This window comes from Amblyomma americanum, chromosome 4 (genome assembly GCF_052857255.1).
Source record: "Amblyomma americanum isolate KBUSLIRL-KWMA chromosome 4, ASM5285725v1, whole genome shotgun sequence".
Classification (NCBI taxonomy): domain Eukaryota; kingdom Metazoa; phylum Arthropoda; class Arachnida; order Ixodida; family Ixodidae; genus Amblyomma; species Amblyomma americanum.
The window spans coordinates 218,861,706-218,874,565 of record NC_135500.1 but is presented as its reverse complement, the minus strand read 5'-3'; the positions used below and the strand labels follow the sequence as shown (position 1 = coordinate 218,874,565).

At 49.0% G+C, this 12,860-nt stretch overlaps 1 protein-coding gene across 1 annotated transcript in view; it reads right to left on the bottom strand.

Annotated features, from left to right (window-relative positions):
* Nucleotides 1–115: 115 nt before the first annotated feature.
* LOC144129374 (uncharacterized) overlaps nt 116–12,860 on the bottom strand; it is a 40,975-nt gene continuing 28,230 nt past the window's right edge. Inside the window, exons 6-11 of the mRNA XM_077663447.1 lie at nt 7,639–7,798; nt 4,612–4,739; nt 3,928–4,054; nt 2,865–3,041; nt 1,139–1,267; nt 116–356 (exon numbers count right to left, since the gene is read on the bottom strand). Coding sequence (XP_077519573.1) covers nt 144–356; nt 1,139–1,267; nt 2,865–3,041; nt 3,928–4,054; nt 4,612–4,739; nt 7,639–7,798 — 934 coding nt within the window. The 3' untranslated portion in view covers nt 116–143. The remainder of the gene's footprint in view (nt 357–1,138; nt 1,268–2,864; nt 3,042–3,927; nt 4,055–4,611; nt 4,740–7,638; nt 7,799–12,860) is intronic.

Below are 12,860 nucleotides of genomic sequence, written 5' to 3'. Positions count from 1 at the left end.
GCAATTCATCCAGAACCAAGGCGTGCCTTATTATTAACCCCTAGTGTTGCTAATGTTCCGTCGCTTGTTCACCGAACTCAAGCAAAGGACAGGACAGCGAGGAAGTAGGCGATCATTTAATGACGCTTCCGAAGCACGGCGGGCTAGGGCGGCGCCTGGGCGCAATCTCGGTAGCGCCCCCCTTGGCGGAACTGCTCGCTGGCCACGTACTGCAAGCTGCGGCGGCCCGCGCGCACCAGCGTGTAGTCACCGTACTTGTTGCGGCTGCTGCACGCGTTGGTCACGTCGTCAAGCTCGACGTCGAACAGCGCCAGGCCGTACGGGATGTCGCCCAGCTCCCGGCGGGCCTTGCACAGCTGCACGCAGAGATACAAGTCTTCACCCCGTCCTCCAAGTATATATGGTCGAGACAAATAGCATTGCTATCCAGTCCTCGTACAACCCTGTGCGCGTGTGCCATTGACGGACTATACATCTGTACATCTGTGGCTATGCAGTCAAGCTGTACGCGTGCGCGCCACCAGCTCACAGGATTGCGTCTCTGGCTCGTGCGAATCGCACGCTTGTGGAAGCCGGTGTCTCATGCTCGTAGATTCACAAAAAGCTGCCCCCGAGTATATAAAGGGAAATGTGATTATCATGAGCAATGCTATATACAATACAATGCAAAAAAATGACCAAAACATCATTGACACCCACAAAATAGGACATTTTATTACACATGCACTTCTAATGAACCCTATGATTATTTCGGTAATCGCGAACGGGTGTAATATTCCTGCATTGTCTGAGTTCTGGTTTGGTTCAAAGGGTTTAACGTCCCAAAAGCGACTCAGGCTATGAGGGACGCCGTACGCCGATGTACTACGTCGTAGTACATCGCACAGCACACGGGCTTCTGGTTGTCTGAGATCAGAGGGAAGGTGATAAAACAGGAACAGCCTACGATGGCTTTTCTTCAAATGGTTAAGTGTTACAGGGTGCACTCAATATCTCTGAGCACATACCTCCAAGCATGTATGCGCGCTTTGCTCCCATTATCGCTTTTCATTCATTCGGTCAGCACTGAATTCATACATTAAAGCGAGTATATGCCGCCCGAGGCTCGCTGTCACCACGAGAAAAACTGCGGACATACCTTGGCGAAGATGGTGTCTTCGCTGTCAAAGATGATGGCCAGCCGACGGGGCTGCGTTCTGGCGATCCGCATCACCTCGAACTTGCCCAGCCGTTCCACACCGTCCACGTATGCCCCGTCTCTGCAGTTCTACGGTAATAGAGGCGGAAACTTGGTTCAGGAATGTTTGCGAACAATAATCAATAAAATGACGTGCTAGCTCTAACTTAGGGATTCGTGTATTTCGATCAACCTCTAACCAATAAAATGTCTGTATCCCTACGTTAACTTGAAACTCAAAGCAGATATATATATATATATATATATATATATATATATATATATATATATATATATATATATATATATATATATATATATATATATATATATATATATATATATATATATATATATATATATATCTGCTTAACTCTACTTTCATGTCGCATGACAGGCTTAGTAGCTTTTGCGTCACAAAACACAACACTACTTCGAAATGCGTATCGATAATCAACCTCGCGGCGGAAGAATACATGCGGTGAGGGGTTTCAACTTCACCAACACCCCGCCTATCGAGCGAGGCAGAACTGCAGGGAACACATAGTCTGGGGGCTTTTACAGCGAAAAATATTATAGTTTTGGCTCAATCATATGTTACCCTGCATTCTATCGTGGAATCTACAGCGTCAGCCGTACATTAATTACATCATGAATTAATTCACCTGTTTAGATGAATTGAATTTAGGTTAATTGGATTTGGACGGACGGATGTATGGATGGATGGCTGGGTCGTTGGTTGGGTTGGGTGGGGTGGGTGGATGGATGGAGGATAGCAGCGTCCCCTTTGAAACGGGAACATGGTGGCAGCCACCATGTTCGTTTTTTTTCTTTCTTTTCATTTAACTGTTATAAAAAGGTAAAAAAATTCGCTACTTTCTTTGCGTTTTCAGTTCTACACTTCTAACCTTATGTCGCCTCTTTGCTTTTGAGTCACCAGTCTTCCAATCGCTTTTTGCTAACTTCCACCGCAGATTTATTTACATGACCATTGTTATCTCTGAACCCTAGGGAGAGTGACTGGGCCTGCATCGACATCTGGATGGATGCCACCACATTCGAGTATGAGGTGTTCAGTTGTTTAGTCTACACATTTACCACACACAGCGCATATGTTTCATCTTCGTTAAATTTCTTTTTGTAGCTGCGCGTTCTAAGACACCGTGATCAATAGCTTCAAAAAGTAGGGCACTGCCTCTTGAGTTATAACGATTCCTTCCAGGTCTTTTTTCCAGTATCGATATATTCTACACTGTGCTACTTTCCACTGAATTAATCCAGCTTTTACCTCCCGCGCTTTTACCTGTCGATCGTTTAATGCTCTTTCTTTCTCCGTTCTTGTGTCCTGCATACTTACTGGTTAGTTTCCTAGTTCTTTTAACAAATTCAGTTGCCGCCATCAGGTGGCAAATTGGAGAGGAAAATCTCTCTTTCGCGTTTAGGAGACAGAAGGGAAAGTGCGAGAGGGAAGAGAGAGAGGGTAGAAGGCGACGGGTGGCCAGAGCAGATTTCACTGATTCGCCTTAGCACGGCTCGGCTTTCACTAACGGCTGACGATGTAGATTCCACGACGCATGCAAGGCTAAATGACTAAAACAAAGCTACAGCAGTATTAGCTGATTAAAGAGCTAAGTCTGTAAGCTTAGCTCTGACCCGATCGCGAAATGAACGAGACAGCCGCGCATACCTCGGCAAAGCTGCCGACACCCAGGCGCTTTTCGGCGTCGTCGAGCGCGATGCACTTGGATCCCGGATCGAAGGAGTCCAAGGGCGCATAGTAGCGCGCCGCCACCGACATGGATATCATCGCGACGGACGCCTCCAGCGAGACGTTCTGGACCCGCAGGAACTCTAGCGTCTCCATCTGCGGTGGTCGGAACGCCCACACTTTGGCTCACTACAAGTCCAAAGCACTCTGCAAGATTCGTGGTTCAAGAGAGCGGGGGCAGTATAGTAGACATGTGCGTTCTTCGTGTTGTCGTGCCTTATAGTACACTGTTAAACCTTGAAGCAGTACTAGCTTGCTCATTGCAGCCTTAAAAAAAGGGCTCTGAAACACTTTCTGAGGAGAGCCCAAAAACTCGCTCAATCACTACAATCTCTTGCGAAAGTTGGCGGGTCCTTTCCGGCGACTTTTCCATGCTCGCGCCCTCTTCCGTCGCACGCTCCTGTTAATTCTATTCAGAGATGGCTATCGGATAGATCCTTTCTTTTAGGCGTCACGCAGCTACCACGTCCGCGGCCACTCAGCAGCGTCACTCCGGCGGATCAGACGGTGGGGCCGACGGAGGGTGACGAGAAGGAAAGGCGTGAAGGCGCTGAAATTAAAATTTTGACTACAGATAACTGAGCATCTACAAAACGCACAAAAAAAATTCTTGCTCGAGGATACCACACCTTTACTGACAGCCCTTTTAAGAACCCCTTCAACTCTGTAAGAATATGGTCCAAAGGATCGCGTTAACGTTATCAAATTGTATCGACCAGCGCATTTGGGCATGTGTTATTGTTACCTTTGATAAATCTTGCGTTGCTAATTGATCACTAAATTGAACGATCATCAATTGACTGCTAGACCCTTGGATGAATGGGCACGCTTGGCTCAAATATAATTAGCTAATCAATCCGAGAAACAGCAACAAGATGATGTTAGCACGTGCTGCATCAGAAGAGAGAAAAACACAAGAGCCTGAGCTACGCATTGCATTTCACCCTGAACTGCGGCAGCGCTGCGTCACGCATGCACTCACGATGTTTGGGTGGTAGTGGGCGAGTGGCTCCCCCCAGACGCTGGAGCCCGTTATGGTGCACTCTGGGCTCGTGTCGTCGCGACTGGACAGGTGAGTGCGCAGCACTAGCAGCTGCACTTGCGTCAGGCTGAGGGCGGAGAGCAGTACTCAGTTCGACATACGCTGAAGGAGAAACCGCTTTGCTAGTGGGCTACTCTCGTCAATTCGAACTTTCGCTTTATTCGAACTAACGTTTCGGTCCCATCAAGAGCGTCTCCCCGCCAGCAGGAAAACAGTTGTCAGGCTGCGTGAGGAACAATAGACGGCGTGCTTTGTGCTTCGCCGAATACGTCTTTCTGAGGCTTAATTTGCGCGGGACATAGTGCGCAGGTTGGTTCCACAGTTATCTTTAGAACACCCTAAGAACAAAGCAAGATGCACCAAGATTAGCGCCGGCCTAACGATGTCTTAAAGGGGCTCCTCTAACACGAAGGTACAAGAAAGAGACTGGCGCTGTGCGCTTTCACCCTTTCTCTGCGTATCATGCATGGTGTATCATTTGTGAGCCCACATCCAGCTGCAGGCAGATGCGAGCGCTCTCGGTGAGCGCGTTCCGTATCACGAAGGCATGAGAAGAAAGGAAGCATGCTCGCATTTTTTTTTCCCAGTTGTTACTACAGCTCAGGCGTTGCGTAGTTTTCCTACCCGAGGTGGTGAGTGAAGCTACGGAAAAGCTCGTTGTCGCTTCGTTCCAGGAACGTTATGCCCAGCGCCAAGTAGGGCCACTGGTCGAATCTCCGCGTTGTCATACGCAGCTGCAGTTCCTTGAGAAGCTGCGAAAGAAACCCCCAAAAAATTACAGCTTGGTCAAATGCGAAGTATATGCGCAAACAGGTCGCGTTTCATTTCGCTTTCGGTTCGAGGATAGAGTTTTAAGGTCAGGCTTCCGGCAGATATCGACGAAATATGTGATTGGGGACCTTAGTGGCAGCGAACACACGATAGCGGTGTGTTCTGGATCCATTGCGCACAAATAGGCGACGACGTGCAGTGCACAGCGCTAGCGAGTGGCAGGTAAACACGAGGCGTGATCGGTTGCGGCGATAGCATAGTGCTCTCGTGCAGTGGCGACGAAGCTGATCTGTTCGCTCCGCCGCGAGGTCGAAGCCCAGGCGCGGCCATGCTAATGCGAGAGCATTACTTGGCGCAGTGCACGAAATCCCCGCCGTCATAAGAAACCCGTGGCCTAAACGCGGCACGCAAATGACGTCATCACCTCAGAGCGATTGAGGTTTTGAGGAAAGGAAATGACGCAGTGACTGTCCCCCATACCTCGATGGACATCCGAACCGCGCCGTAAGAGAAGGGATAAAGGAGGGAGTGAAAGAAGAAGAAAGAGGTGGCGTAGTGGAGGTCTGCGGAATAATTTTTAACGTGCACTGACATCGCACAGCACACGGTCGCCTTTTGCGTTTCGCCTCCATCGAAACGCGACCGCCGAGGTTGGGTTCGAACCCGGATACTCCGGCTCAGTAGCCGAGCGCCCTAACCACTGAACCATCGCGGCGGATGATACTTGATATCCGCACAATGCGGTTCGCCGGCAAGCTTGACGCTCCGACGCAGACGCACCGCACTCACAAACGGCCTTTTTAATGCGATAGCATTTAGGTTGTTCTCTTGCAAAAAGCACCCGGTTTCTCAGTAACGAAATTCCTGATTCGTCAATTGGAAGATGACACCAGGGTCACGTGAACCCACAGGAACCAGTCAGACCCAAAATATGGCAGTTGGCAGAGAGCTCTGTAAAATGTCGAAATTCCGAAGGACCCCCAAAATTTCAGTAAGTTGGCCCATCCCCAAAACTTTGTCAGTAGGTCCACCCGCAAAATTTGGCAGTTGGCCTACCTGACATGGGTTAAGTTGGCATAGTGGATTGAATTGCAGTTTCGGCGCGAAATGTGCATTGTTGTGAAAAGGGCGGGAAAATTTTGTTTCAATAGGCTTTGACGGGAAAAGGTGGTGTGATTTGAAAATAGTGGGGAAATTTGGTTTCAAGCGGTTCTTGGCCGGAAACGATGGTGCAATATATATGTGCGGCAGGTGGTACCTCGAGCGTCCGTCCGCCAAGAGCTTACGGAGCGTTATGATGTATGTCGGTGTCTCTCTGAAGTGGTTATTAATGCGAGAACATTTCTTGGCTCATGAGTGGCATCACCGGAAGCTGTGGACAGGCGCTATGGAGGGAAGTTGTGGACCATTGTGGACAGAGCGTGTCCGCACGAACTGGATAAAAGTGCAGTAGTAGCGCCGTCATGCGTCACCCACTGAAACCCCCCTCGCAACATGCGGCGCTGGTCCAGCAGATGGCGCGCGCGTAGGTGCTTAGGCGAGACGGCGGGCGTGTATCAGAGAGGAAGGTCACGCAGTAAGAGAAAAGGTTTCGCATTACTGCACCTAAGTAGACTTATGTGCACCACTGGAATTTTTTTGCGTTGTGTCTACATGAAATTATGATGGCGAAGGGTGCAGAATATAATTGCAGGAAAGGAATCGGATTTACAGCGAAGCCGGAAAAACCGGAAAATGGTAGTCTGCACCAAGTTTGCTGTGAAGGATTTCTTCGTTGCACAGGCAAATTAGCAAGCGGCTTCAGTACTTGGTTTATTTTTTTTGCAAGCAGAAACAACTGTGACATTTGAAGATAGTCAAGATCTGCAGCACCGATGAAAACTGTGAAGAACCCGCAAATACAAATAAAAAAGGCATACTTGCGGCGGTAAATATTCATTACATTTGGCTGCAACGTAAACTAATGCAACAGGAGGTGGGAAAGCAAATGACCAATCCCAAACACAGCTGGGCTGGGCACGGCGCTGTACCGACACAACTTGTACCTCACAGCTTGTTTGCAGCGCTGTGAACGGTATACAGCCCTCTCATCGAATCAGGGCCAAGGAACACAGCAAATAGTACGTCCTCAAAAAATGATTAGAGCAGCGTTGTGACTATTCTTCAAATAATTATATCAGTAACTGAAAAGGTAATTCGGGACTGTGTTCCGAAAGTCCAGCGAGCGTTTAATTCACTGGTTAAATTAGCAAAGAAAGTTCGCGCGAACACAGAACTGCGGAGGCCTACTGAGAAGCCATTTTTAAACATGGCGTCTGTCGAGTCGGCCAAGCCAACGGCTCTCCTGCGCGCAGCAGCCAGGGATGGAGCCACCAGTTGCAAAGTGAAGGGCGCGGAGAGACATCAGGGCTGAAATCACCGCAGCCTTCACAGCGCATGCGAACGAATGGCGAGGTGAAGATAGTCCCTCCCCTGCCACCGCATCCAGGTCGGCTGAACCACACACCCTACGCTGCACAAATTGGTCGCACATATTCCTGGGCGAGACATTGGTGCTGAGAAAGTTGATCCGGCATGTCAAACGTGTCGTCGTACTGCACCATTCGCGGGCGTCGGCGGCGCGGTCCGCCATACCGACACATTTACGCCAGTAAGTGAACGGCGACCAGCGTGACGTCTTATCTGAAATCCTGCGTCAATGGGAGCAGCGACCAATGGCAGAGGAGGAATGCAGTGTAACTGGATCGCTATAGGATACCGCCCCTGGTGTCAAGGCAGCTGTGTGCAGCCTATTGTTCGCGCCACCAGAAGCGTGAACCAACCGGCAGCGGCTCGGCTATACTAAGTCATGAACAAACACGATATCCCGCATAAACTTACGAACATAAGGTCGAAGATGCGGTCCACGTGTTCGGGCGTGGTGCCGTCGACGACTTCGAAGTCGAGCACGCCGAAGTGGACGACGCCTCTGTTCCACAGCCTCCGAAGCGTGGGCCACGTCTTGGGCGAGGTCAGTTCCTCCTGCGCCCTGGTGTTCCCCCTTGAGGAACATGCATGCATGTGCAGCGAATGTTCCACCGTGTTAGTGCTCGAGCACAATGGCTGAGGAGGATAAAAGGAACGAACATAAAGGCGTATACCTACATTAGAATGGCGCGCTCAGAGAAATTTATAGGAAGCTCTGAAAATGACCCTCAATACAAAGTTGCGGTATGCCTGGTATGTTAAAGGAGTATAGACACCTAATTCCGGTGGGAGGTTTTTTTTTTCTTTGCAGTGATGCGTAAAACGTTACTATACATGGACCACCACGTGGTATTCGCTTACGACCCCTTAATACTTTATAATCGAATTTTTCTCTCATGCTGTCTCGGTTTCGGTTTCAACAGCCCTGCAACGTGAAGGCTGCGTTTAGGTCACGTGAGGCATTTAAAATCTGCGATATAATTCCTGCTTATTCATTTTCATTTCCTTTCATTTTTATTTCCCTGAAGACCCCCTTTTCCGGGGGTATTACTGAGGTAGGGGTTAACATGATAGTGTATAACATTTTTCTTCATGATGACGGGTGCGACGTGACTGTATCTAGAAAGGTGGATTGGCAGGCGATATGGCTGCGATTTTACGGGGAAGATGGTTCCAGCCGCTTGCGGCTTGGAGGAAAAATGACCTGGAAAAAGTAGCCGTACGGGCACGTTGGCGTGGAATTTTCGACGGATGACCGATGACGTGAATGGTACGTTGCTGTCTGAGTTTGGAATAATAAAATGTGAAATATATACAGGCTAGAAAAGCAGCGACGGAAGAAAAGACTGCATAATTCAGGCTGTAGTGTGAGAGATGAAACGCTAATATCGGATGATTGGTTTATGGGCCCGGGGTTTAACGTCCCAAAGCGTCTCATGCTATGAGGGACGCCGTAGTGCAGGGCTCCGGAAATATCGACCACCTGGGGTTCTTTAACGTGCACTGACATCGCACAGCACACGGGCCTCTGGAATTTCGCCTCCATCAAAATTTGACTCTGCGTCTTTCGGACCAGCAGCCGAGCGCCATAACCACTCAGCCACCGCGGCGGCCTGAATATCGGATGAATATGAGCGACGAGGGAAACGGGCGGCTCTGTTTTGCGCGGCTTCTCATGAATCAACTAGGTACGCTTGTTGTTGTGGATACCAAATGGCGGATGCATACTTAAGTTTTCACCTGACCAATGTTTTATAAGCACGTAACTTTACATTTTCAGAAACGTCGCGAAGGTGACGTTTAAGAAAGATTAGTTTTTATTTGCATATGAGATTAGGTTTGTTACGTTACATATTCATTGTCATTCCAGCTAATTATGCAAGCTGGCTTTAGCTCCTGCCAGACCCACCGGCTTAGCCCTCAAAAGCATCGCACGCTGCTTTGTGTTGAGGTCGCTAAAGTGCAGGCCGCAGTTTTTTGCGAGAACTTTGTTGTCGGAAAATTTTGTTCGAGGGCGGCTCATGTTGCAGCGCGGTCTCCTCCTTATAGAATTTGTAGAGCGATCAAATACATTAATCATAACTGCATTGTCATTGCCAATGCTATTGCGTATTAGGTGCTGCAAACGAATTCTTTAACGCTCGCACTGTCTAGACAAGTAAGTTATGTATTTTTCTTAAAAGGATATATTCGTATGTCCTAAAAGCTGTGGCAGAATAAACGATATCAATGCTTCCATCTTTTTTGTCTATTTAGTAAGAAAGAAAATGCCTCATGAATTTTAGAAATATGTCAGTTGGAAACCGGCAAAGTAGTGCATGTCCCTGATATGAATAATCAAGTTGAGGACAAATATTTTAACGAATCTGTCATTCAAGAACGTTGCTAAAAGTTTTGTGCATATGCAATGGCCAGGAAAAAATCTCAGTGACGCTGTCCTTCATTCCAGTGCATTGCGCAGGCGCAGCTGTCACTGGTCGACTAATATAAGTAATTGCACTGAAATTATAGTCGCAGCAGAGAGCACATACAGAAAGCAGGAGTTCTGCAAAATATACATTATAAATGCGAAGCTACACTGGAATATCACAAATGCGAAGCAGCAGCTTAAGAAAGAGCAAAAAAGCGCCGCTTGGAACAAAGTTCACTGCATGAATACGTAAAACATGGCAAGATAATATTTAAATATGCGTATATTCTCTAATAAATCTACATACCTAAGTTAAAAATTCTCCATAAAATATGTCAAAGAAGCCAAATAAACATGTTGCGCAATCACAGATAGTAACCTTTAGGCATCGAAAGACAGACTATCCTGCAAGAATAAAACTATGATCGCAGAAATCCTGATATGTATTTGGGCCTTGCTGTGGTCGCGACAGCGCAATATGGATATAGTACAAGAGGAAGGATGCAGAAATCAATACGAAAATTGTATTTTAGCTGCCTGCAAAGTGGCAACAATCATTCTGCACAGAAACATAAAGAAGGGTATTGGTGTGGCTACAGAAGAAAAGAAAAGGGCAAACGAAAGCCTCAGATGATGCGACAAGTTGAACTACCCAATATCAGAGAGTGTGTGTTGGGAAACGCCGTGTGAGCCGGGCTTTCAATGAGCAAGGTCGGTCAGATTGGTTATTGATGTCCTCGTAATTTTCGTATTCGCATGATAACATTGATCATGATGCTAACTGTTACAATAAACGGCAAACATTTCCGAGGTTTTAAAGGCTAATGAATAGTCATACGTTTTCCTAATTACGCGTTTATGGTTCTGAAGGAACAGAGCCTTTTGCTTGCATTAGTTTTGCTGCTTCGCTATGTAAAGGACAAAGTTTATGAGAAATTTATATCAATGAAGTTTAATAATAATTGGTTTTTGGTGGGAAGAAAATGGCGCAGTATCTGTCTCATATATCGTTGGACACCTGAACCGCGCCGTAAGGGAAGGGATAAAGGAGGGAGTGAAAGAAGAAAGAGAGAAATAGGTGCCGTAGTGGAGGGCTCCGGAATAATTTCGACCACCTGGGGATATTTAACGTGCACTGACATCGCACAGCACACGGGCGCCTTAGCGTTTTTCCTCCATAAAAACGCAGCCGCCGCGGTCGGGTTCGAACACGGGAACCCCGGATCAGTAGTCGAGCGCCCTAACCACTGAGCCACCGCGGCGGGTTCAATGTAGTTTAATAATAATAATTGGTTTTTGGGGGGAAAGGAAATGGCGCAGTATCTGTCTCATATATCGTTGGACACCTGAACCGCGCCGTATGGGAAGGGATAAAGGAGGGAGTGAAAGAAGAGAGGAACAAATAGGTCCGTAGTGGAGGCCTGGCTCCGGAATAATTTCGACCACCTGGGGATCTTTAACGTGCACTGACATCGCACAGCACACGGGCGCCTTAGCGTTTTTCCTCCATAAAAACGCAGCCGCCGCGGTCGGGTTCGAACCCGGGAACTCCGGCTCAGTAGTCGAGCGCCCTAACCACTGAGCCACCGCGGCGGGTTCAATGAAGTTTAATAATAATAATTGGTTTTTGGGGGGAAAGGAAATGGCGCAGTATCTGTCTCATATATCGTTGGACACCTGAACCGCGCCGTAAGGGAAGGGATGGAGGAGGGAGAGAAATAAGAAAGGAAGAGAGAGGTGCCGTAGTGGAGGGCTCCTGAATAATTTCGACCACCTGGGGATCTTTAACGTGCACTGACATCGCACAGCACACGGGCGCCTTAGCGTTTTTCCTCCATAAAAACGCAGCAATGAAGTTTCGGAACGGAAATTCATGCGATCTGTAGATTCCGCGGCCTCCGCGAGATGTCGCGACGAGCCTGCTCGTCATCGAAACGCCCTTGAAACTTTGTGCTCGGATGGGGCTACTTGCATTATGTGATTCCTGGTGCATGGGCGTTAATTGCCACGAAATCCAGCCCGAGTTCGCAATGTTAGCGTCGAAATGTCTTTTCGAACGTGAAAAAGACATTGTACGCAAAATCCAGCGTGATTTCCAGCGCCGGTGGTTGTTTTGGTCGGCGGTGCATAACAGTACTAGAAAATTTCGAGGGGGTCTGAAGCCTCATAAGCCACACCCTTGGTTACGCCCCTGGGAACGAGATATATCGTATCGCCGGTGCAAATGTAAGAGGCGACGGTAGCGACGGCTGTCAGAGGCCTTCAGCGTTCGGCGGGCGGTAGTTTACATTAGTAGAGTTAGTTGTTAGGCTATTTGCAATGGTATTGTAGATATAAGTTCCCAGTTTAAGTTCATAGTTTTTATTTCGGCTGCTGCTAGGCTGCACCGCTCGCTGCTAGTAATCACAGAGTTCACGTTGTGGGGATTGGGCCTCTTGAGCGATCGGAGTGCACGCCCGCTGCTGCCGTTTGCTCGTTAGAGACCCCCCGTGGGGTGTCCGCGAGCGGAATGCAGGCGGCCGCGCTGGTTGTCCTCCTTTCCAAGGGAAACTCTGTTGAAGAACCGCTGTAAATCACCCTCCCTTCCGTTCTTCCCGCTTCGACCTCGCGTCCCCATTGGGTCACTCCCAGTGACTGGGGGGCGTTGTTTCGGCGAGAGGCCCGAGCGGGAAATGAACGGAGAGACCGCCACCGACTCGGGCAGCAGAAAGGTGCGTAGATTTCGCCTTCCGGGGGCCCCGGTTTTTGCCGGGGGACCAAGAGCGCGGGTGGTGTAACCTTGCGCACCTACTATGTACGCTTGGGTCCAGGCCCGAGCCTCCGGAGTCCCGTCGCCCGCCTGTGCGGCGCTCACGCGCTCCGGATTCGGGAGGGCCTGATCTGGCTGGTTCTCCGTCATCGCCGGCCATTGCCGGTGACGACGCGCGATGAGAATCGACGTGCGACCTGCGTCGTCAAGATGTGCTCCGCGCATTCCCCATCCTCCCCCGTGTTGTGTCGCGCGCGATCAAACCCTCTGGTTGGCCGTGCGGCATGCGATCGCCCTTAGCTGTGCCGTCACGCACGTATGTAGTCTTTGCTTTGCGCGCGCGGCTCCACGGGCCCGCTTTCGGGTGCGGCGGCTGGGCTATGGGTTGTGCTGAGGTCTGTGGATTAGTGCAGTGTTGTGTAATGCAGCTTCCTGTGTAATAAACACTTGTGCTCTATAATAACTGCGCCTTCCTTC